General features: G+C 41.7%; 1 protein-coding gene across 12 annotated transcripts in view; it reads left to right on the top strand.

Moving 5' to 3' along the window:
- The window catches only part of RYR3 (ryanodine receptor 3), a 541,049-nt gene that overhangs the window by 406,250 nt on the left and 113,989 nt on the right, over positions 1–20,810 (top strand). For all 12 annotated transcript variants that reach the window (XM_090033490.1, XM_090033491.1, XM_090033488.1 and 9 more), the window contains 4 exons: positions 7,284–7,333; positions 8,327–8,387; positions 10,967–11,205; positions 14,600–14,681. In XM_090033490.1, coding sequence (XP_089889616.1) covers positions 7,284–7,333; positions 8,327–8,387; positions 10,967–11,205; positions 14,600–14,681 — 432 coding nt within the window. The remainder of the gene's footprint in view (positions 1–7,283; positions 7,334–8,326; positions 8,388–10,966; positions 11,206–14,599; positions 14,682–20,810) is intronic.

The raw sequence follows: 20,810 nt of genomic DNA, 5'->3' as shown, positions 1-20,810 counted from the left end.
CAAAATATCAACCTATTCATTTAACATTATTCCTTGATTCTGGTCTGTAGGCTTGCTTTATTTTTGTCCTTTATGACCAAATCCTGAGACACAGCAATGTCTGAATTTTAATGCACAGCAAGGACATAATTCTTTGTATCACTTTGCATGAGGCTTCAACTGCAAAAGTAAAATATTGATTTAAATGCTATATATTGCGGGGATAAAAGCACTGCCTTGCAATGTGGAGTATTTTTGTAAGAGAGAATGAGGCATGGCAGAAAGCAGCTGTCATAGACAGACTGAAGCAGAGGTGGTGTTAGGAGTATAAGAAGCTGAATTGAAAATGCTATTGTTTGATATGAACATTTTCTCAGTATAGACATGATATGAATCAAATTTTAGAAACAGAAAGACCTAAAACATGGCTGTTCAACTTCTTAGTGGCCGCATGCCATGGTGGGTGTGCTCCCGCCCCTCTAAAGGCATGCTCCTTCTGCCCTATCGCCAACACATCCCCTGTGGGCACTGCTCTCCTTCTGCTATCTCTGCTGAATTTCAAAGGTCTGCTGAACACAATGGAGGTGTTAGGATTTCACAAAAGTCACTTGAGTTGTATGTAAAATAATTTGGAGATGTTTTCCATAATTATAGTAGGTTTAGCACAACGTGTTTCTATGAAATGCATAAGCCTGGGTCATAGAGGAGCAAATGTAAAAGCCTCAGCAACTTGGAAGGAAGTTGTTTGGAGACACTGGAAATTGACAGGGGCGTAGATTGTAGCCATGTTGGTCTAAGGACATATGCAGATAAGGTTGTTTGGGTAAATCCAATATATTTTATTAGACCCACTGAAATAGTTGGAAAAAATTCTTCTTTACAAGCTTTTGGGTACAAATGCCCTTTGTCAGGCTGAGGGAAGCATCTGCAGTTGGTGTGTGCTCTTCCTGGGTGGAATGAATAGTAAAGAAACTAGAAGCTGGTATGCATGCAAGACAGGCAGTCAGTGACTACAGACATGTATTCAAATCATCCAGGACAACTCTCCCAGGTTTGCTTTTGTGAGAGAAAAACTGACCTGTACAGAACTTCAGATAGATAAGCAAAGAGCCTGCAGTATGAATGCTAGACTGCCAGGGATCCCTAAAGCACACAGATCAGAGAGCTTTGCAAACTTTTTTTTGTTTTTAAGTGAACGTAGGCAGGTATCAGGAAAGGTGGGGACGGTATCTGTTCCATGCACAAAGTAGTCCTCCAGCCTTTCCCCCCTCGTATGCTATGTTGGAGGATAGCTAGAGCTGGGCAGGGTGTGTGCTTCTGTGCTTCCCTGCACCCAAGTGATGTAGTGTGATTTGAAGCAGAGAACAAGCCAGGAGCAGAACACGCCAACTAAGTACTGGGTTTTTCCAGCCAAAAGCACTCTGGTGGCACGTTCTGCTCACTGCTTTGCTAAGACTGAAACACTGTCCTTCCCCAGTGGGAGGGCACATGAAAGAGAAGCAAAGGACACTAGGATTGTGGAGGTCAGCTCTGTGTCTGCTGCCTGTGCAGAAGTTTTGTCACCTGAGAGAGATTCTCTGGGGACCCACTTCACTCGGGGTGTTCCCAAGTTATTTTTTCCCTGAGTGGCCACTTCAACTCTGGGAGCAAAATTATGAACTTCTGTATGCTTGTGGTTTCTCCAGAGAGAGCAGGGACTCTCCCTGGAGATTCCGAATGTCTGTCTGAGTCCATTATTTCTAATATTTTGCTGCATAGTCAGAACAGAAATATATTGAATTTCTTCCTATGTAGTTGAAGCTGAAAATGTATATTTAATATGTTTTTGATTGTGGCCTGGAGATTTCTGTCTACATTATTGATTCCCCATTGTTTCTTTCTCATTGAGAATGTATTGCAGATTATTTTCTCCCCAATATTTGGACTGTATTTTTTCAAGCTGTATCCGATGTCCTTGTTTTCCAAGTTTCCAGTTTCTCTAGATTTATTTCCTTTATTCCATTGTCCCTACTAGTTTTTGCAACTTTCTTCCAGTTTAGTGTAAGCTACAAATATCATTGGTGTACTATTACCCACTTGCTAAGACAAGTAATTAAGATATTAATATATAAGATAGGATGGACAAAGCTGAGCTCTTAAACCATTTCTTTGTTCCTGGTCATGGATACAAACACACCTCCCAACCAGTCTGGCTTGAGGGAGATACCAATCCACTAATGGTTAGTGCTGACCTGGTGAAGGGGCACTTGGAGGGGTTGCCATATTTAAGTCAGCAGGCCACGATAATCTTTACCCAAGGGTACTAAAGGAATTGGCCAGTGTCATAGCAAAATCACTGATGCAATGAGCACCCCTGTTTGAGTACTCATGGCTCTCGGACAAGTCCCAGAAGATTGGAAAAGGGCCAACGTGGTCCCTATATTCAATAAAGGGAGGAAGGAGGACCCAGGTAATTATTGGCTGGTTAGCCTCACCTCTTTCCTTGGCAAGACCTTAGAAAAAATCATTAAAGATCACATTACAATAGCCAGCAGGCTCCCACAGATGTGCTCCTGGATAATTTTTTCTAGGATTTTCCCAGGGATAGAGGTAAGGCTGACTGGTTTATAGTTCCTTCAGTCCTCCTTCTTCCCCTTCTTAATCTCCTGTTGAACACCTCCAAGGTAGGGGAAACTGCCACCTCCTTTGGAAGCCCATTCCATATTTTGGCAACCCTCACTGTAAAGTACTTCTTCCTGCTATCCAAGATAAATCTACTCCCTTTCAGTTTATGGCCGTTCTTTCTAGTATACCTGAGGGGTGCCCTGGTAAACAGAGTACCCCTTATTCCCTGTTGACCACCCCCCCCCAAAGAGCTTGTAGACAGCCACAAGATCACCTCTCAGCCTTCTCTTGCGGAGGCTGAAGAGATTCAGGTCCCTCAATCTGTCTTCATAGAATCTTACCCGCAGGCCCTCAACTGTATGAGCAACCCTCGTCTGAACCTCTTCCAGGGTATGCACATCCCTCTTGAAATGTGGCGTCCAAAACTGGATGCAGTACTCCAGTTGCAGCCTCACCAGTGCTGCATGGAGGGGAAGTATCACCTCCCTAGACCTGCTCATGATGCACCTACTAATGCAAGACAGAGTGCAGTTAGCATTTGTGACAGGAGTATCGCTACCGAAGGCCTTCTATTGGTGACTCCGCCCTCCTGTTGGGGGGCAACCACCTGCTTACTCTCCTGCCATTCCTTGATCTTAATTGATTAATTGATGTAATTAGCAGGAAGCTGCCCATGTTATAGGCCCCAGTGCCACGGGGCACTATCTGTGGCTCCTTTTCCCTCCCTACACTGTAGCCCAAGCCTTGGAGATGATACTGACGTGATTTTGGCCCTCTCCTTGACTTCTCTGGGGCTCCTCACGGCCCCCCCTCGCTCTGCGGCTCCTTGCTCCTCATGGCCCTCTCTCCAGGGCTTCTTGCTGCCCCCTTGCTCTGGGGCTGGGGTCAGTGCACCCCAAAATGCCTTCTCTGGCACCAGGGTCCCCACGCTACTGTGGAGCCCCTATGAGGCCTGCTCCAACCCCTAATAGCCTCACCCAGTCCTCCAGTTGTAAACAACAAACACACAAAGTCCCTGGGCTATAACATAAAAAACTAAGCCATCCAGCCAAAACAACATTCAATCCCTACCTGGTGGGGGAATGCTCCAACCCATAGCAGCAACCAGGGGCTGCTCTTGCAGGCAGGCTTCTCCCCTCTGTCTGCACTAGACGAGCTCCTCCTCCCTTGACCACCAACGGGGAACTGCCCTCCTGGCCTCACTCCTGGGGTTTATATGTGCCAGGCCCTGCCCCTTCCTGTCAGCTGACTCCCCAGCGGTTGTCCTAGCAACCAGCACCTGTGGCTCTGGCTGCCCTGGTAACAAGCAGCTGGGCTTCCTGGTTGTTACCGCTAGGGGTCTCTCCCAAGCTGTTTCTGCTCTCAGGTGCAGGGCACCTGAGTGCTCTGTGACAGCATTACTTATTACCTTCTCACATTGGCAACTCATGTTCATTTTTACATTGACTATGACTTGGAGATCCCTTTCCACTGCTGTGTTGCTTAGAATGGTGCTTCCTAGTCTATAGGTGTATTTGGTGATTCTTTCTCCCCAGGTACAGCACTTTGCACTTATCTTTGTTAAATTGCATCCTATTCTGATCCGCCCACTTCCCAGTCTGTCCAAATCCACCTGAATTTGCTCCCTACCCTCTAGTGTGTTTACTATACCCTGTAGTCCGGTGTTGTCTATGAATTTGGACAGAGTGTTTTCTACACCCTCATTCAAATCACTGATGAAGATATTAAACAGTACTGGTCCAGGGACAAAGACTTGGGGGACATCCTTCTCACATCTCTCCAGGTAGAAACTGACCCATCCACCACCACTCTCTGGTGCGCCCCATAAGCCAGTTTTCCACCCACCTGACTGTAAAAAAATCCACATCACAGCTACTTAGTTTACTTGTAAGAACTGGGTGTGACAGGAAGGCTTTTTAAAATCCAAGTAAATAACATCTACCTCTACTCTACTACCTCTATCCTTGGGAAAATCCTAGAAAAAATTATCCAGGAGCACATCTGCGGGAGCCTGCTGGCTATTGTAATGTGGAGGGGTAACCAACATGGGTTTCTAGCAGGCAGGTCCTGCCTGACTAACCTAGTTTCCTTTTATGACAAGGCCACCAAATGTTTAGATGCAGGAGTTGAGGTGTATGTTATCTATCTGGACTTCAAGAAGGCCTTTGACAAGGTATCCCATACCATCCTTATAAATAAAGTGAGGGGATTTGCCTTGGATGATTACATGGTAGAATGGGTAGCAAATTGGCTCAAGGGTCGCACTCAAAGTGTGGTAATGGATGGGTCAGTGTCAACCTGGAAAGATGTGGGCAGTGGAGTCCCTCAGGGCTCAGTTCTGGGGCCGGTGTTGTTCAACATCTTCATCAGTGATCTGGATGAGGGGTTGGGAAGCACCCTGTCCAAATTCACAGACCACACAAAATTATAGGGTGCAGCTAAAACCCTGGAGAGGAGGAACCAGATCCAGGCTGACCTAGACAGGCTGGGGAAGTGGGGAGAGAGCAACAGGATGCAATTCAATAAGTGCAAGGTGCTGCATCTAGGGAGGAAGAACTGCCATCATACCTACATGCTGGGGGGGCAACCTTCTCTAGCTCCACTGAGGAAGAAAAAGATCTTGGAGTCACTGTTGACTCCAGGATAAACATGAGTAGCCAATGTGATGAAGCAGTTGGCAGAGCCAATTGCACCTTGTCATGCATCCGTAGATGCTTCACAAACAGGTCAAGGGAAGTGATTCTCCCCCTCTATGAGGCACTGGTCAGACCGCAGCTGGAGTACTGTGTCCAGTTCTGGACGCCGCAGTTCAAGCGGGATGCAGACAACCTGGAGAGAGTCCAAAGGAGGCTCACTCACCTTATTGGAGGCCTGCAGGGAAGGCTGTACAAGAAAAGGCTAAGGGACCTTAATCTGTTCAGCCTCTCCAAGAGAAGGCTGAGAGGGGACCTTGTGGCGGCGTACAATTTCATAAGGAGAGAGCAACGTGAATTAGGTGACGATCTGTTCACCAGGGAACCCCCTGGAATGACAAGGAACAATGGCCATAAAGCCATTCTCAGAGAGAAGGTTTAGGCTGGACATTAGGAGAAAGTTCTTCACGGTCAGGGTTGCCAGAATCTGGAGTGGGCTTCCAAGGGAGGTGGTGCTCGCCCCATCCTTGGGGGTCTTAAAGAGGAAACTGGACAGGCACCTGGCTGGGATCACATGACCCCAGGGTTGGTGACACTTTTCTTGTCTGCTAGGGGCAGGGGTCAGACTAGATGGCCCACTGAGGTCCTTTCCACCTCTATAAATATATTAGACAAGCACCTGCCTGGGGTTACTTGACCCCAGCACTCTTTCCTGCCCAGAGCAGGGGGTTGGACTCTGATCTAGTAGGTCCCTTCTGACCCTAGAAATCTATGAAATCTATATTAATATTAAATAAAATTGGACCCCTGATTGACCCAGCTCATAACCTTCCTCCAGTTTATCCAATTTGTCTATACTTCCTTCTAATTTGCTACTGTTAATTAGTGAATGTGAATTAATTTACCTTAATTGATCAATTAATGACATTCCTTGCTTTAATTAATATCCATTAATTCTGAAGTACAATTAAGTGCCTGTCTCTGCTCTTAATATAATATATAGGAACATAATGGTAGGATGGTTCAGTCATTAGATTGCTAGTCTGATATTTAGGAGACTAGAATTCTGTTCTGTGCTTTACAACAGACTTTCCATGTCAGTTTAAAGACACACAGGGTGAGATTTTTCAGAGGTAGTTCAGGGTCTAAACATGGAAATTGGTGCTAAAATATGTAAGTCGAGAATGCTTGTAAATCCCAGTAGGTATTTATTGTGTATCTTTAAGCACCTTTGTGCCTTTGAAATCCTGGCCCTTATTTTCTATCTCTCTTTTGTTCTCCAAGTGTAAAATGGTGATGATAGTATATCCCATGTCAGCATGAGCGTGTTAAGGATAGTGAGATATTTAAGTATGCTAATGGGAAGCTATATAAATGCCTTCTCCACGCATACTGCATTTCCTCTAGTCACTTCTAGTTTGTAAATCTAAAACAAATGGAAGGCAACCCTGCTTGGCGAGGTTTGTTCTTTAGAAAACTATGGTAATTGGTACCACTACCTTTAGATGTATGTTTGACCCCCATCCTGCATATTTGTTTAATTATTTTTCTATGGATACGTTTGATTTATGAGGCAGTAGATGCCAAAAACACTCTTCTTTCCTCTTAACATTTCCAGGTTAATTTTACCTTTCAGGGAGGATTAGATGCAAAAAAAAAAAAAATTATATAAGTAATACATTCTTGAAACATTTTCAGTTATCTTAAGGTTGTTAATGTGTTTATCTCTGAATGTCAAAAAACAGTAAAATGTTATTCAGCTTTGAAAAAAATTATAAGCAATAGAGAATGAGTCAACCCTATAAAATAACAATTGCTGCAAAGTATTGAAATCAGAGGAAATGTCATCTTTTAGTCATTTATAGGTGCTTTCAGAATGTGAAAATATTCAAGATCTCACTGCTCAGTACACTTATCTAATTGTTTGTTCTTATGATTTAAAATATACCTTGAGGGAACTATTTCTTCCATATCTTGCATTCTCGCTGTTCTTTCTGTCTGATATCCTAAATAAATCTTTAATCTCTGTGTCTCTTCCTGCCCTTTTGCATTTTTTTTCTGCTTTAGCCTATTCTGCAAACTTGCTGCCCTTGTTAGACATAGGATTTCACTTTTTGGTAAGTTATTAAGAAAGACATTGCTAATGTTATGAATATAGAGAGACATTATACATTTCTAGATTTTTTTTTTTTTTGCCCTGCCTAGATTACAGTCATGAGAAAAATGGTCTGTGGCAGAAAATAAGTGTGATTTATGAGTTCATTGTTTTAAACTTTTCACAGTATGTGTATGCTACATGTGTACAAAATTCTACCCTCTGATATGTGTTCCATGTTTGGTAAAGTCAATGGGAACAATAAATACGCACCTGAAATTCAAATTTGAAAAAATATGTGAACTGTTATACTGTAGCAGGTAATTAGCAACTCTTAGAGTGGGGGTTGACTTCCAGGTTCTATTTGAATCTCCTTTTTTTCAGTTTATCCGGACTTTCACTAAAAAAAATTGCTGAAAACCTTAATGTGTAGCGTCACCCAAAGTTTATTTCATAGACATTAGGGCTGCAAGGGACCTCAGAAGATTGAGTCTAGCCCCCAAAACTGAATCGGTCCAGGTCAGAACATGTATAGAAATGGGCCTGAGAGACAAAATTTATATATAAATCATGCTCTAAGTTCTCCACAAAGTGACTAGAATTTTTAATACTATCTCACCTTTGTTTAGCACCTATGAAAACATCATCTCCAATGACTAGACTGTCCTCTTTTTTTTTTTTTTTTAGCATCTTGTTTACTACTCTCTGCATCCATAAAGTTTTAAACAAAAAGAATGGGAACTGAAAAAGAGCAAACAAAATGAAGGAGAAAAAAATGGTACATTGTGAAACAGAGAATGCTCCCGGCTCATTTTATGCAATCTGAAAGAGACACATGGAGATAAAGTGGGGGAAAATATAATCCTTAACTTCTAAAAGACTTCAGAGCAGGGGGCATTTGATTCCAATTACACATCAGTTACATAGATATACAATTATAACATAATGCGTATGTTTGTATATTTTTATTGTAAATGTTTTCTGTCACAATATTTCCTTTTTTTTTTAATAACAGGAAGTGATGCAACAACAGTGGTTAGCTGCCTGCATATATTAGCTCAGTCACTGGATACACGGTAAGTTTAGGAAATTTTTACTTTATTTCCATGCTAGTTACAATATATACAGTTGTCATGGAGCTCTTCAAAGAACACTTTTGCAGTTGGATTGGTATTTCTGAAAACTTACATTTTTCATCCACCCTAATGATGTTGATTCTAAAGAGTAGTTAGTGGCCTGTGAATTCTAAGGTACATATTTGCTAGTGTAGTTGGGAACACCGCTTGAAAATCTGAGGGAAGAAGCTGTAACTTCAGAATTTCAATTACTCATACCCATAAAAGCTTAGGCCGGTTTAAAAGAATTCTAGATATGTATTGAGTAAGATTTTAAACTGTCTATTAGCATACTAAAGTAAGTAAAATGTAACTCAGTCTGACCTGTTATCATAAACCACATCACACTCAAAACTAGACATATTTTTTAGACTACAACTTACCCATGAAGGCATAGATAAGGGGCTGAAATATTTTTTATATAAGCTAATAAATACATGTTAATATAAGCTAGGATTCACACACTACTGTTTCTATTTTTATAGGCCTCCTATTAGTTCTAGCACCCCTTGCATCATTTTCATGCTATCTATATTTTCAGTGCCCCTGGGAGACATTACACTTAGAATGGGAACTGGATTGACATGATTAACCAGTTAATCACATTTTAAGTAGTAAATTGGTCACAGATTAATGCAATTAGTTGCATGATAAAACAAGAAAAAAGCCACAAAGTTATTACAGAAAATGTGTGTGATAACTTTGTGGCTGGTTCCCATCACACCTTAAATTGTACATGTGACCAGGCTGATCAGGGCTCCCAGCCTTGGGAGCACATGTGAGCTCTTGACTCAGATATACTGCATAGTTGGAAACCCCATCAGCAGACTGGCTTCCTAGTTGCTGGTGTGGGGAAAGCCCAGGATCTTAACAAATCTTAACCCTGGGCTCTCCTGGTACCAGCAATATGGTGTGATGGGGATCTAATCCCTGCCATGCATGTGTAGCATTGTTGTTGGGATTGTGCATCAGATCCCATGGTGCCTTTAACTGAACATCTGCCAGGGGTCCAGGACTTTTCACTCCAAAGGCAACAAACCTGTTAAAAAGTTTAATTGTACCATTTGTGGCATTGAAAATATAGGGAATCCAAGTCCAACTATAATGTAGGGGAAACACTTATTTCTGGAGATATAATTTTTTAGATGAAGCTTAAAAAGAACAACCTGGATATTTTATTAAAAAATAATTTAATTAGTTACCATTTTTCTTGTTCTGCCTTACTCCCATACTTCAGGCTGAACATTAGGAAAAACTTCTTTACAACTAGGGTGTCCAGACTGTGGAACAAGCTCCCCCCAGAGGTGATGTAATCATCTACCCTAGAGGTCTTCAGGAGAAGACTGGACAGTCACCTGGCTGAGGTCATCTGACCCCAGATGTCTTTCCTGTTCATGCAGGGGGCTGGACCCAGTTATCCTTCGGGGCTCCTTCCAGCCCTATGATTCTATGATTCATGTTATTTACTGTTAAATAACTATCATTGCATGATGGAAGAGACTAAGTACATTTCTTACTTACCATACAAGCATATAGCAAAGATTAATTAGCAAAACACTTTAATTCAAAAATAAAAACATTATAGAAATTCAGAATGTTATAGCAACATTGAAAAGCGCTTTTTAAAGAAGGTGTTCATTAACTTTAGAAACCCTGACTGAAAATCATGTACAAAAATTTTTCTTAAACTATTTTTATTAAATTTTTATGTTTTTTATTCCCCCCCAATTTCAAGTGGTGTAGTGTGGTCTAGTGGAAAGAGCACTGGGCTGGAAAGATAACATTGCCAGATCTGTGACTCATCTACTGTGCTAATTTAATTGATGTTTGCTGTAATTGGCTTGCATCATGGAAACAGCGTGCAGAATAGATCAGCAGCAACTTGAAGACAGAGGCCATGGACTAATACAGTGCTGACTTTGTGGTCTGTCCCTTTTAGTTGAGGACATTTTGATTAGAGGCACAAATGGAATCCAAACTAAACGCTTAATTGTTTCATAATTGTCTACTGCTGCAAAATCATTTAAGTTGTTGACATGCCCAATATACTAATTCAAGTAATTGTCCTTCAGTTCACAGTTTAGAAGTTCTTCAGTATATATTTTGGAAACTCCAGAGTCTAATTAGAGATAGATACAAGTAACCAACAAGTCAGGGCCAGATTATATCCCACCAATTAGGTGTGTAAGTGGATTTACATGCATCACTGCAATTCTATTCCACTCTGCTCAAGTCCCTGAAAAACTGTTAATATAAAATTGGGTGGATCCTCCTCCTCCTCCTTACATGTTTTTTGTGACTCACTTTTAAGGGTTAGGTGATAGTGTGCTACCAAAGTACATGCATTAATAGATTTTTCAGGGATTTGAACAAAGTGAAATAGAATAGCAGTTAAGCATCTAAGTCCACTTATCCGCCTAACAGATAGAATAGAATCTGTCTTCTAAATATCTCTGTTTATGAAATATATATTGGCAATTGATGGAGTATTGAATTAAAGCTTTTTTTGTTTTGTTTTTCTTCCTCATATTATTTTGTAGAACTGTCATGAAATCAGGCTCTGAGCTGGTTAAAGCTGGACTACGGGCATTCTTTGAAAATGCAGCTGAAGATTTGGAAAAGACTTCAGAAAACCTTAAACTTGGAAAATTTACTCATTCTCGAACACAAATTAAAGGTGTCTCACAGAATATCAACTATACTACAGTAGCCCTGTTACCAATACTGACATCCATGTTTGAACATATTGCTCAGCATCACTTTGGTGTTGATTTACTTTGTAAGTCCTCCCTTTTTCCATTTATTTTCAGTAGTTAATTCTGTTGTAACAACATGTACTATTTTATTAGTGAATGCATGAATGCATTGAGCCAAATTTGCTTCTTAATTTTCTGGTACGGGGTAGAATAACTATGGCCTATGGAACCTATTTATCTGGCCTGTGGAGACAGAGGGCTTGACTCAGACAGGGGTGAAGCAGCAGTAGCACTGCAGGGAGGAGCAGTAGCTTTGGCTCTAGTTCCAGGTCCAGTAAGGGTGGCAGAGACCCAGATGGAAGAAACCTATGCTCAGAGCTGAGCCTATTAAAGTACCCCCCTCCACTCCAGAATCTTGCTGATCCCAATCTAGTATGTTTCCAGCATCAAACCTGGAATTACTTCTATGGGAATTCTTTCTTTCTATTGGCTTTTCTTTCATTTTAAGAAGTTTTCCTGGGATGTGTACAGTGTCGCAGAAGTCAGTGAACACTGTATCCATTTAGCTTTCTGAGAACAGCATTCATTAATCTAGAGTGTGAGAATTTCCTTTATGCCTTATATAAAATTAAAAGGGATAGAAATTTTCATTGCATTCTTTTATGTTGTTGGAATAAAATGTGTCAATGCTCTTTGGCCAAGAATATGGTGCTGTTTTACCCTTTTGTGGCTGGGGGACGGGGCGCGGAGGGGAGAATCTAGAAAATGAAACTTCAATGGCTTAAATTTTTAAAAATTAAAATGTTTTGAAGATGAAAATAGGAATTTTCATCTTTATTTTAAAAGTTCTGTTAGCAAGGAAAAGTAATTCTATTCATTGTAAAGGATTGATTTGAGGTTCAGTAATGGCATATTTACTCAAATATAAGTCCAGGTTTACCCCCACCCCAGTCAGCATGGGGGAAAAATCTTTCACCTTACATTCACATACAAGGAAACCTTATCAAATAAATTGTCTGTCATTAAACTGCTGCCAAATGCAGCTTTTGCTTAGTAATGGAAACCAACTATTAAGTTGATTAAATGCAGCTAACATTGAGCATGACTACAAAAAACTTTTTTCCAATATTGGGCAAACAAGGATAGGTTATTGCAGCCTGTTATAATAAGATATATGGTAATTCCCATTGCACTCAGCCCCCCTCACCACTGATGCTTTTTCAAGTCATGGTGAGCCACTACACTGAATATATTTAGACTTCCTCTTCACTCCCACAGCCGAGGTGTGCCTTTTCCCCCTATTTCCAATTATGTCTGTTTCTCCACGAGCCTCAAATGCCTTGCAAATGTCACCAAATGGGGACCCAAACAGTTCTTCTAGAATTCCTCTGCCACCCGCTCTCTCTGCCTGTCACATACGATTAATGTGGCCCCGCCCTCCATGAAAACCTGGTTTCAGTCATGGGGTGGAGTCAAATTAGCATATTGATCCTTTGTGGGTGGTATCTGGAGTACACACTCTGGGCAGGCTAACTGCTGTGGGTTTCCCCCATGTACAAAGCTCAACTGCACATTTTTGTTGATAATGGTGGACTGCATATGTGTTTACCCCTGGCTTTCTTCTTGGCCTTTTGGTTAAAAGAAAGCAAGAACAGGGCCACTGGACCTGGGGCTTAAACATAGGATCCCTGCCATGGATTTGGGGAGTATCTGAATCCCCAGACTTATGGGTCTGGGAGGGAGGATACTTGCCCAGTGGTAAAGCCATACAGATTTGAAAAATTGAGCTCTGCTTAGTTGAAAATTGGAACTTGACTGTTGGGCTTTGTGGTACAGAATTTGTAATTGATTTGGACCTTGAGACAGAATAAAAACAAAATGCTATATATATGTGGGTAGAAAATAAAAAAGATCTCCTTAAAACTGTGTTTATGGATTACCTATGCAAAAACTTGCATGGGTTTTAAAAAAGGTAAAATGGATCAATTCTGAATGAACGAAGTCTATGGGTATCCATAATAATTTGCAAATTACTATGATCATGTTTATTTCAGTGTCAGGTTTTCAAATTTGCTCGTCACTTCCATATGCTCGAGGGGGAGCAGGATCTAACAATAACGAGGAGCAGGAGGGGCTGCAGGGGAATGAAGTTGGAGGGGCAGAGGACAAAGGGGCTATCTGACTTGCTCAGATTTATTTTACCTGTTGTAGCAGTAGGAGGGTTCAAAATCAAAGCAAATGTCCAATAATTATATTCTATACCTGGAAAATTTTAACAAATTTATAAATTTTCCATATATAAATACTAAGTATTGGCGGTTGTCTTATATTCAAGGCCATCTCTCCCTAAATCCACAAGGCTTTGAGTTAGTATCCTACAACTGATGCAGGTGGACTGCTGTGCTTTAACTTGAAATTGATAATCAAAATTTTGATTAATTGAAATATTTTGATAAATGCTAATGTTTAATTGTCTTTTAAGTGTTGGTGTCTGCAAAGAATGCTAGATATGCATCAGCAAAATTAAAATAAATAAATAATATATGTTTCCAATATTGCCAGGCTAGAAATTAGGGCTGTGCAAAGCTTCAGTTGCTGATTCAATTCAGTGGAGATTCGGCACAATGCAGTGGCCAAATCTCCAAATCCATATCAAATTGAGAGACCTTTTAATCTCTCTGAATCAAATCAGAACTCTTTGAATCAATTCATAAAGATTCAGTGATTCAAACATAGAAACAGCTTTAAATGTTTTTCTACATACCTGTAGGTACCAGGTGGCTGGTCAATGTTGCATTGTTGGAGTGGATGGAGCATCCCACAAGACCACAGGGGGTGCTCCCCAGCATGTGTGGCAGCAGACCTGAAAGTGGACCAGAAGCACTTCTGGGTCTGCCAGGGAGCACAGGGGGCACACAGAGTCCACCCGCAGCTGATCACTGAGCTGGGGATGGGTGCGGGGGCCCTCCCATGCATTCTCCAGTGGAAGTACTTCCAGTCCACTTCCAAGTTCGCCGCCGAGCATGCAGGGGGGGGGGGGGGGGGGTCCTGCACTCCTGTGGGATGCTCCATCTTCCCCAGCGTCACACCATTCATGAGCTGTGCCTGGTACCTCAAGGTGTGTAGAAAAAACATTTAAAGCTGTGTCTATGGCCAAATCACTGATTCTCTGAATCAGCATCGAATCTTCACTTTCAGATTTGGCTGAATTGAATCAGGGACAGTGATCCAAATCCACGAATCTAATCGCTGTCCCCAATTCAGGCCAAATATGAATCAAAAAGGGCCCATTTCGCACATCCCTACCAAAAATATTTTGTAGAACATTATGAGAAAATGTAATTCATCATTTGATCAGTCATTGTTTCGTCAGATTGTATAAATGAACAAAATATATACTGTTTTTCTTTTTTTTAAAGTAGATTGTATATGAATGTTTCATAGCATTATGCAAACTTTTTTTTTTCTTCCTTTCAGTGGGTGATGTTCAAGTTTCATGCTACAGAATTCTTTGTAGTCTATATTCCCTTGGGACTGGAAAGAACATCTATGTAGAAAGGTATTGAATGAAAGGATATGTTGCATTTCAGAAACTGTGAAACATATTACTTACTGTATATCTATCCAAATGGAGATGGTTCAATTTAAAATCTTATTTAAGTTTAACAGTGATTTTAGCAGAAGTGGCAAAATGTTCTGAAAAATAATAGGGGAGAGAAGTTTGCTTGCGTAAAAGTATGCAGTTGTGATGGCCCAGGAATTATGCAAGAGTGAAGGCTTTCTTTCATTGATAACTTTGATGGGACCAACTGTGTGGTTAGGACAGTGTTAGACAACCTTTTCAAATGCAAACTTCCTTGTTTTTTGCAGGAAGTAATGCCACATTTTTGTTGTTCTGTATCAACACAACAATAACTCATTGTGTTGAGTCATTTATGCATCCCTCTCTATAGGAATATAGGAATTGCTGTGTTTTACTACACAAATAGTCCATCTATTTCAGCATTCTGTTTCTTTCAGTGGCTAAAAACAGCTGCTTTAGAGAAGTTGCAAAAAACCATGATGTGATGATTTATGTAAATTGTGAATGTTTCTTGCTAGCTCCCATCACTTCAGTATTGGGTTATCCCTTGTTCAGATCAGTCCAAATCAGGTTCTGGAATTCTGTTTTCCCTTTGTGTGTTTATGTAACAGGTTTTTAGCCATGTTATGAGTATATATAGCACTTAAATGCAGGCAATGATTCTGTTTCCCAGCAGTGTGGACATGTGTGTGCAGCATATACTGAGTATGTTCAGTAAGCTGTACAGTAGCTGGGCACATATGCTTCTACATTTGTGGCCATTGTAAACACATACTGACATCTAAGCCAGATAAGACTAGAAACTAATTTCTAACAGATATTAGACTCCAAGGAAGGAGGAGAGGAGGGTAGGGTAGGGTACCTGAGATATGAGAGACCTGAGTCCTAGTAACCCCTCACTAAGAGGAAGTTTGAACCTACAATTGTTTCCAGCACAGTTATCTAACCACCATGCAACAGATTAGGCATTAGCTACACTTCCTCTCTGGAGCAACTTTTGACATTGGCTCCCTAGGCATTCAAGGAAGAAAGACTAGGAAAAAGAGAGAAATTAATGGGCCAGAAACTTCCATATGACTCTGTCCATTTTATCCAATGGCTATTAAATACAAGTGGCTCAGTTTCAAAAGAAGCACCAGAGATTTGTTTTAATAATGCCTGACTTGTAATGTGGTGGTTGGATCACTATGCTGGCAAGTGAGGCAGATGCAGATCCAAATCCCCTTTAGGCAAAAGGGTTTAGAACTGATGTCCCCTAACCCCTTGTCTCTGAGCTAAAGATGGGAGGGCCCTCTTCCCCTACCTGGCAATATTTTTTTCTGGAACTTGCATGCATATGTAGGCACCTACATGCATAGTTTAAATGTGCAGGCTTATGCATCCAGAGCACAAAGTGAGGGCCAAAATCAGATGGGTAAATAGCCAAAAAACAACTAGTTGGAATCTGAAAAGGAAACAAAATTATCTCAGGCAACTATGGACTTATTGATTCTGATTAGTTATCTCCTCAGTAGCCTTTATTCAAATAAATCTCTTAGAAATTGCTTCTTTTACTCTGTAGTAATCTGGTTCTTTTATGGGTCTTCAGACAAGTCTATTAGTTCTTATGAATCAAAATAATAGTTTTGTTTGTTTTTCCTAACCTTGGCTATGTGCTCTTAAATTCTTTATCTTATTTAGGGGGAGGGTGTTCCCTGAATAATTTATGCAGGGATGTAACAGGGCAGTTCTACATCTTGGGTAGTTTGATGAATGGGCAGAGCTGCCAGCAACAGCAGTATGGCCAGCTGTAGCAGCAGGCATTTTTATTTCCCTACCAGAGGCAGTGCTCAGCAGTGTGACCTCAATCACCCTCACTCAATTACAATACTGAATTACTGCACTGCTTTTCTTTTGCCTCAGTTGGGTTAGATTGCTGTTTACCAAAGTTTATCTGCTTGCCTAGTATAATATTTTCATTTTTATAATAGAGCTGTATTAGTATTTACTCACTTGGCTTACTGCTTCTTCCTTATTTAAGGTTATGCAAAATTCTAGAATGCTAGCTTCAGAGATGATACCTTTTATTAGACCAAGTAAGAAATCTCCCCAAGATTACTATATTTAAAGGTATGCATTAGGGCTCTACGAAGCAGCTGTTTCATTTTGGTTTCATGTTCAGCTGTTTCAGAGGACAGTGATCCATTTCGGTGTTTTGGATCTCTGTTCCGTTTTGATTTGGCCAAATTTTTTTGGAATTTCAACACTGGTTCAGAGATTCGAATTGGCCAGGGAGAGATAGGCACAGCTGGGTGGCTGCCTCTCTCCAGGTGAAGGGAGCCATGGGAGAAGCCCCCATAGCTGCCCTGCTTGGCTCCATCCCCCACCCAGCCTCAGTCTTCTGGCACCAAAAAAAAAAAAAGAAAAGCCCTGCACTTACTGGCTGCACCAGCAGCAATCAGGGCCTCTGAGGGCTTGTAGCAGAGCCCCACCCCATGCAATGCAGGGCAGCAGGAATCAGCCCCCCAGCACCCGCGAGGCAGCTGCTCCACAGCTTGGGTGCAGTGCAAGGCTGAGTGCTGTCTTGGAGTTGGGGCCACTGGGGCTGAGTGGTCCTGGGCTGCAGCTGACTGCTGGAGCCATCTGAGCTCCCAGACAGCTCACAGTGCCCTGCTGAGCCACACTGCACCCACGTGATGTTATAGCTGTGGCATGGGTGCTATGCAAGAGGGACAATCCTTGCTGCCCCCCACTGCCCCTCATTGCATGGGGGGCTCTGCCATGAGCCCCTAAATGCCCTTATCACTCTTGCTACAGCCTGTGAGTGCAGGGCTTTTTTTGTTTTTGTTTTTAAAGTGCCAGGAGGCTGGGGCTGGGCAGGGCAGCCATGGGGGCTTTGCCTACAGTTCCCACAACCTGGGGAGAGGCAGGCACAGCCAGAGGAGTAGAGGTTGCAGAGCCCTGTGGGGCAGTGGGGGGCAGCGAGGATCGCCCTCACCCCCCACACACTTGGCACCCACTCTGCAGCTGTCACATCACACAGATGCAACACAGCTCAGCAGGGTGCCACACACTGTCTGGGAGCTGCAGTGTCTCCAGCCATCAAGCAGACCCTGGCAGCACTCAGCCCCAATGGCTCCAGCTCCCAGATAGCAAGCAGCACCCTGCCAAGCCACACTGCACCCATGCCATGGGGCAGCTGCCAGGTGGGTGCCAAATGTGGAGAGCAATCCCTGCTGCCCCCCACTACCCCATGCAGCATGGGGGGGGCTCTGCCATGAGACCTCAGAGGCCCTGATTGCTGCTGCTGCAGCCGGTGAGTGTTTGGTTTTGGGGGGGGGTTTTAAGTGCTAGAAGGCTGGGGCCAGGCGTGGGATGGGCTGAGCAGGGCAACCATGAGGGTTTCTCCTGCAGCTCCTCCAACTGTGCCTGCCTGTGCGCCAGTGGGGGGAGCCACAAGAGAAGCCCCTATGGTTGCACTGCCTGGCCCCATCTCCTGCCTGGCCCCAGCCTACCAGCACTTTAAAAGGAGGGCTGCAGGGCTGTCCTGGACTCTTCCCAGAGGCTGATCTGAAACATTCCGACACATCTGAAGCATTTCTGAAATGTTTTGGATGGTTTCATTTTGTTTCGGAGATGTTTTGGAGCCTTCTGCTTCATTTTGGATTTGGTGTTTCAGGTTCCAAAATGGGCCAAACACCTCCAAAATGAAACAGCTGCCAAAATTTTGCACAGCCCTAGTATACATGCCTTCTGGCAGTTTCCTAGGGTGCAATTTAATAGCCTCCATGAAAACTGTAAGGGTATTTCCCAACTCTTGACAGTAGTGGGTTTTTTCATTAAGTTACCTCTTTTTCTAAATGTGCCCTGTTTTTCTTCCAAAGTAAAGCAAAAGCATAATAGCTTTTTTTAATCTTTTATCTATATGGCACTCATTCTTTAATTACATTTTTCCTTTTTAAATTAGAAGAAAGCATTTATAATAAAATATGGTTGGAATTCTAACTTTATCTGAATCTTGCATCAAACTTTTTATTATAAATATTCTCTGAATGATAATTCTGATATTTATATATTATGTCTGCCATCACAAGGGCAGTCTAATTTGAATGGACAGGATATAAGCACAACTATTAACAATATACAGCTGGAATGCTTTTTTATTGTTATGTGTGTTCTGTTTCTGCCATATCCATTTCTGCCCTGGCAATAAAACTACCATAAACTTTTACTTTACAAAATGATTTTACGTTAACATTATCCTCATTTTGCCTTTATTTTTGTATTGTTACATTTCTGTATAATTTTTGTATGAAGCATTCAGCAGAAACGAAAACTGATAAAAAGAAGTGATCCAAAGCTTTTCAATGAAATATAAAGTATTATGGGCAGTGACCTCAGTTGATAGACAGGGTTTTTTATTGTATTCTGTGACAAATCAATAGAAAAATATCAAGGATACTTTAAAAAGAAAGGCCGGTTGCTCTTATACAACCCATTGCACTATAGTTTCTGAGGTAATTCTCAAGGATGAATCACCATTAAGTCTTGAAGTAGAATATTCTCTCATGCAACTTGTTATATAAATACTCAGCAAAGCTTAAATACCTTTCCTAGCATTTTACAGTTATCTAAGAATTTTTATTACAAATAACATTTAAAAATACCCGCCTCTCCTTTGTTCTAAAAAATAAAATGGAGAAGACAGGAGTTACATTTGTATAAATTGCTATGCAAATGGCACCTGAATCTAGATACAATGCAACTGATCTGCATTTGAAGACCAGAAACAATGTTAACGTCCTTGACTTTAGATCACAAAACTAGCAAAATTGTGATCATATTGCACTGACCTGATTTTTTTAAAAAAATATATATAGCTGTTATTGTTCAGTGAGATGAAACAGCACTGTTTTATTCAGCCATTGTCTATATATATTTAAAAAGCAAATTCTTTGCACCAGTTCCTCTTAAATTCTGTTTTATTAATATCTGCTACCAATTTTTTTCACTACTCTTTTAAGTCAATAAACAGTTTGTTGCAACAAATCTTCCTATTTGCAGAAGCAATAAGAAGTTCCTTTCTTGAATGTTTGTCCATATTCATATTTCACTGTTAATAAGTGCGCGCACACAGTTGGTTGAGCCAGTGGTCCTTCTAGACAGAAATGTCCATTGAAGTGGCACATATGCCCTTCAGATCCTCACATTTCCAGCCACAAACACAAAGGGGTAGAACTGTCCTAACCAAGCTGCACGTCCTGCTCAATGCCTGTCACAGGTTTGAGAATCTTTCGGTTCCTGATTGGTTGCAAGTCAGCAGAGCTAACTAGTCCAGGCACAGCAGCACACTAATGCAGCCATACTGCTGCTAATTTTATTAATTATTAAAGTTCTATATGCCACTCTCCTTTAAAAAGGCTCGTGTGGCTTGCAATCAGAAACGTAAATCATAGATAAAAGTAGAAAATAATACATAATAGACTGAGCAATTATTTCAAGTGGAGGGCCACTTACTGAGTTTTTAGCAAGCTGTCAAGGGCCACAAGGGTAGCCCCACACCTTGACAAGTGTCCCACCCCTGGTAACTATCTTGGGACTGGAAGTCCCGCCTCCTAACTGCTGACCTTTGCCATCAGAAGTCCCTCCCACTGACCCCAGAAGTGGTCATTTCAGCAAGGGGTTTCCCATCTGGGAACCAGAAAAATACCAAATTATATTCTAAAAATCGAACCTCTATTACAACATTCATTATTTTGGTTTCAAAAAATATTTTTGTCCTCATTTACATGTGTCTGTGTAGTGTACATAGAGGTGATTGTATAATAGCTTAAATTGAAGAGGAGATTGTATAATAGCTTTAAATGAAGTCTTATTCTTGTATATCATGGGGGTTATGGGTGGGTGGGTATAGATTTGTTGGGGGCTATGGGGTAGGGTGTGGGTATGGGTATAAATGTGGGGCTTATGTGTATGTGGGGAGGGGGACATAGCCCCCACAAGTGCTCCTCCAAGCTTGGGCTCCATGTTTCTGGCCCAGGGGCACTGGTATGGGCCCCATGCTCCCACTTGCCACCACTTCCCCCTCCCATCTGCCACCTCTGACCTTCCCTGCCACTCCTGCCC

The sequence above is a fragment of the Crocodylus siamensis genome, chromosome 2 (genome assembly GCF_052110815.1).
Source record: "Crocodylus siamensis isolate JL-2025a chromosome 2, ASM5211081v1, whole genome shotgun sequence".
In the NCBI taxonomy this organism is placed as follows: Eukaryota; Metazoa; Chordata; order Crocodylia; family Crocodylidae; genus Crocodylus; species Crocodylus siamensis.
The sequence above is the reverse complement of the archived record's forward strand: the minus strand, read 5'-3'. Positions and strand labels throughout refer to the sequence as shown.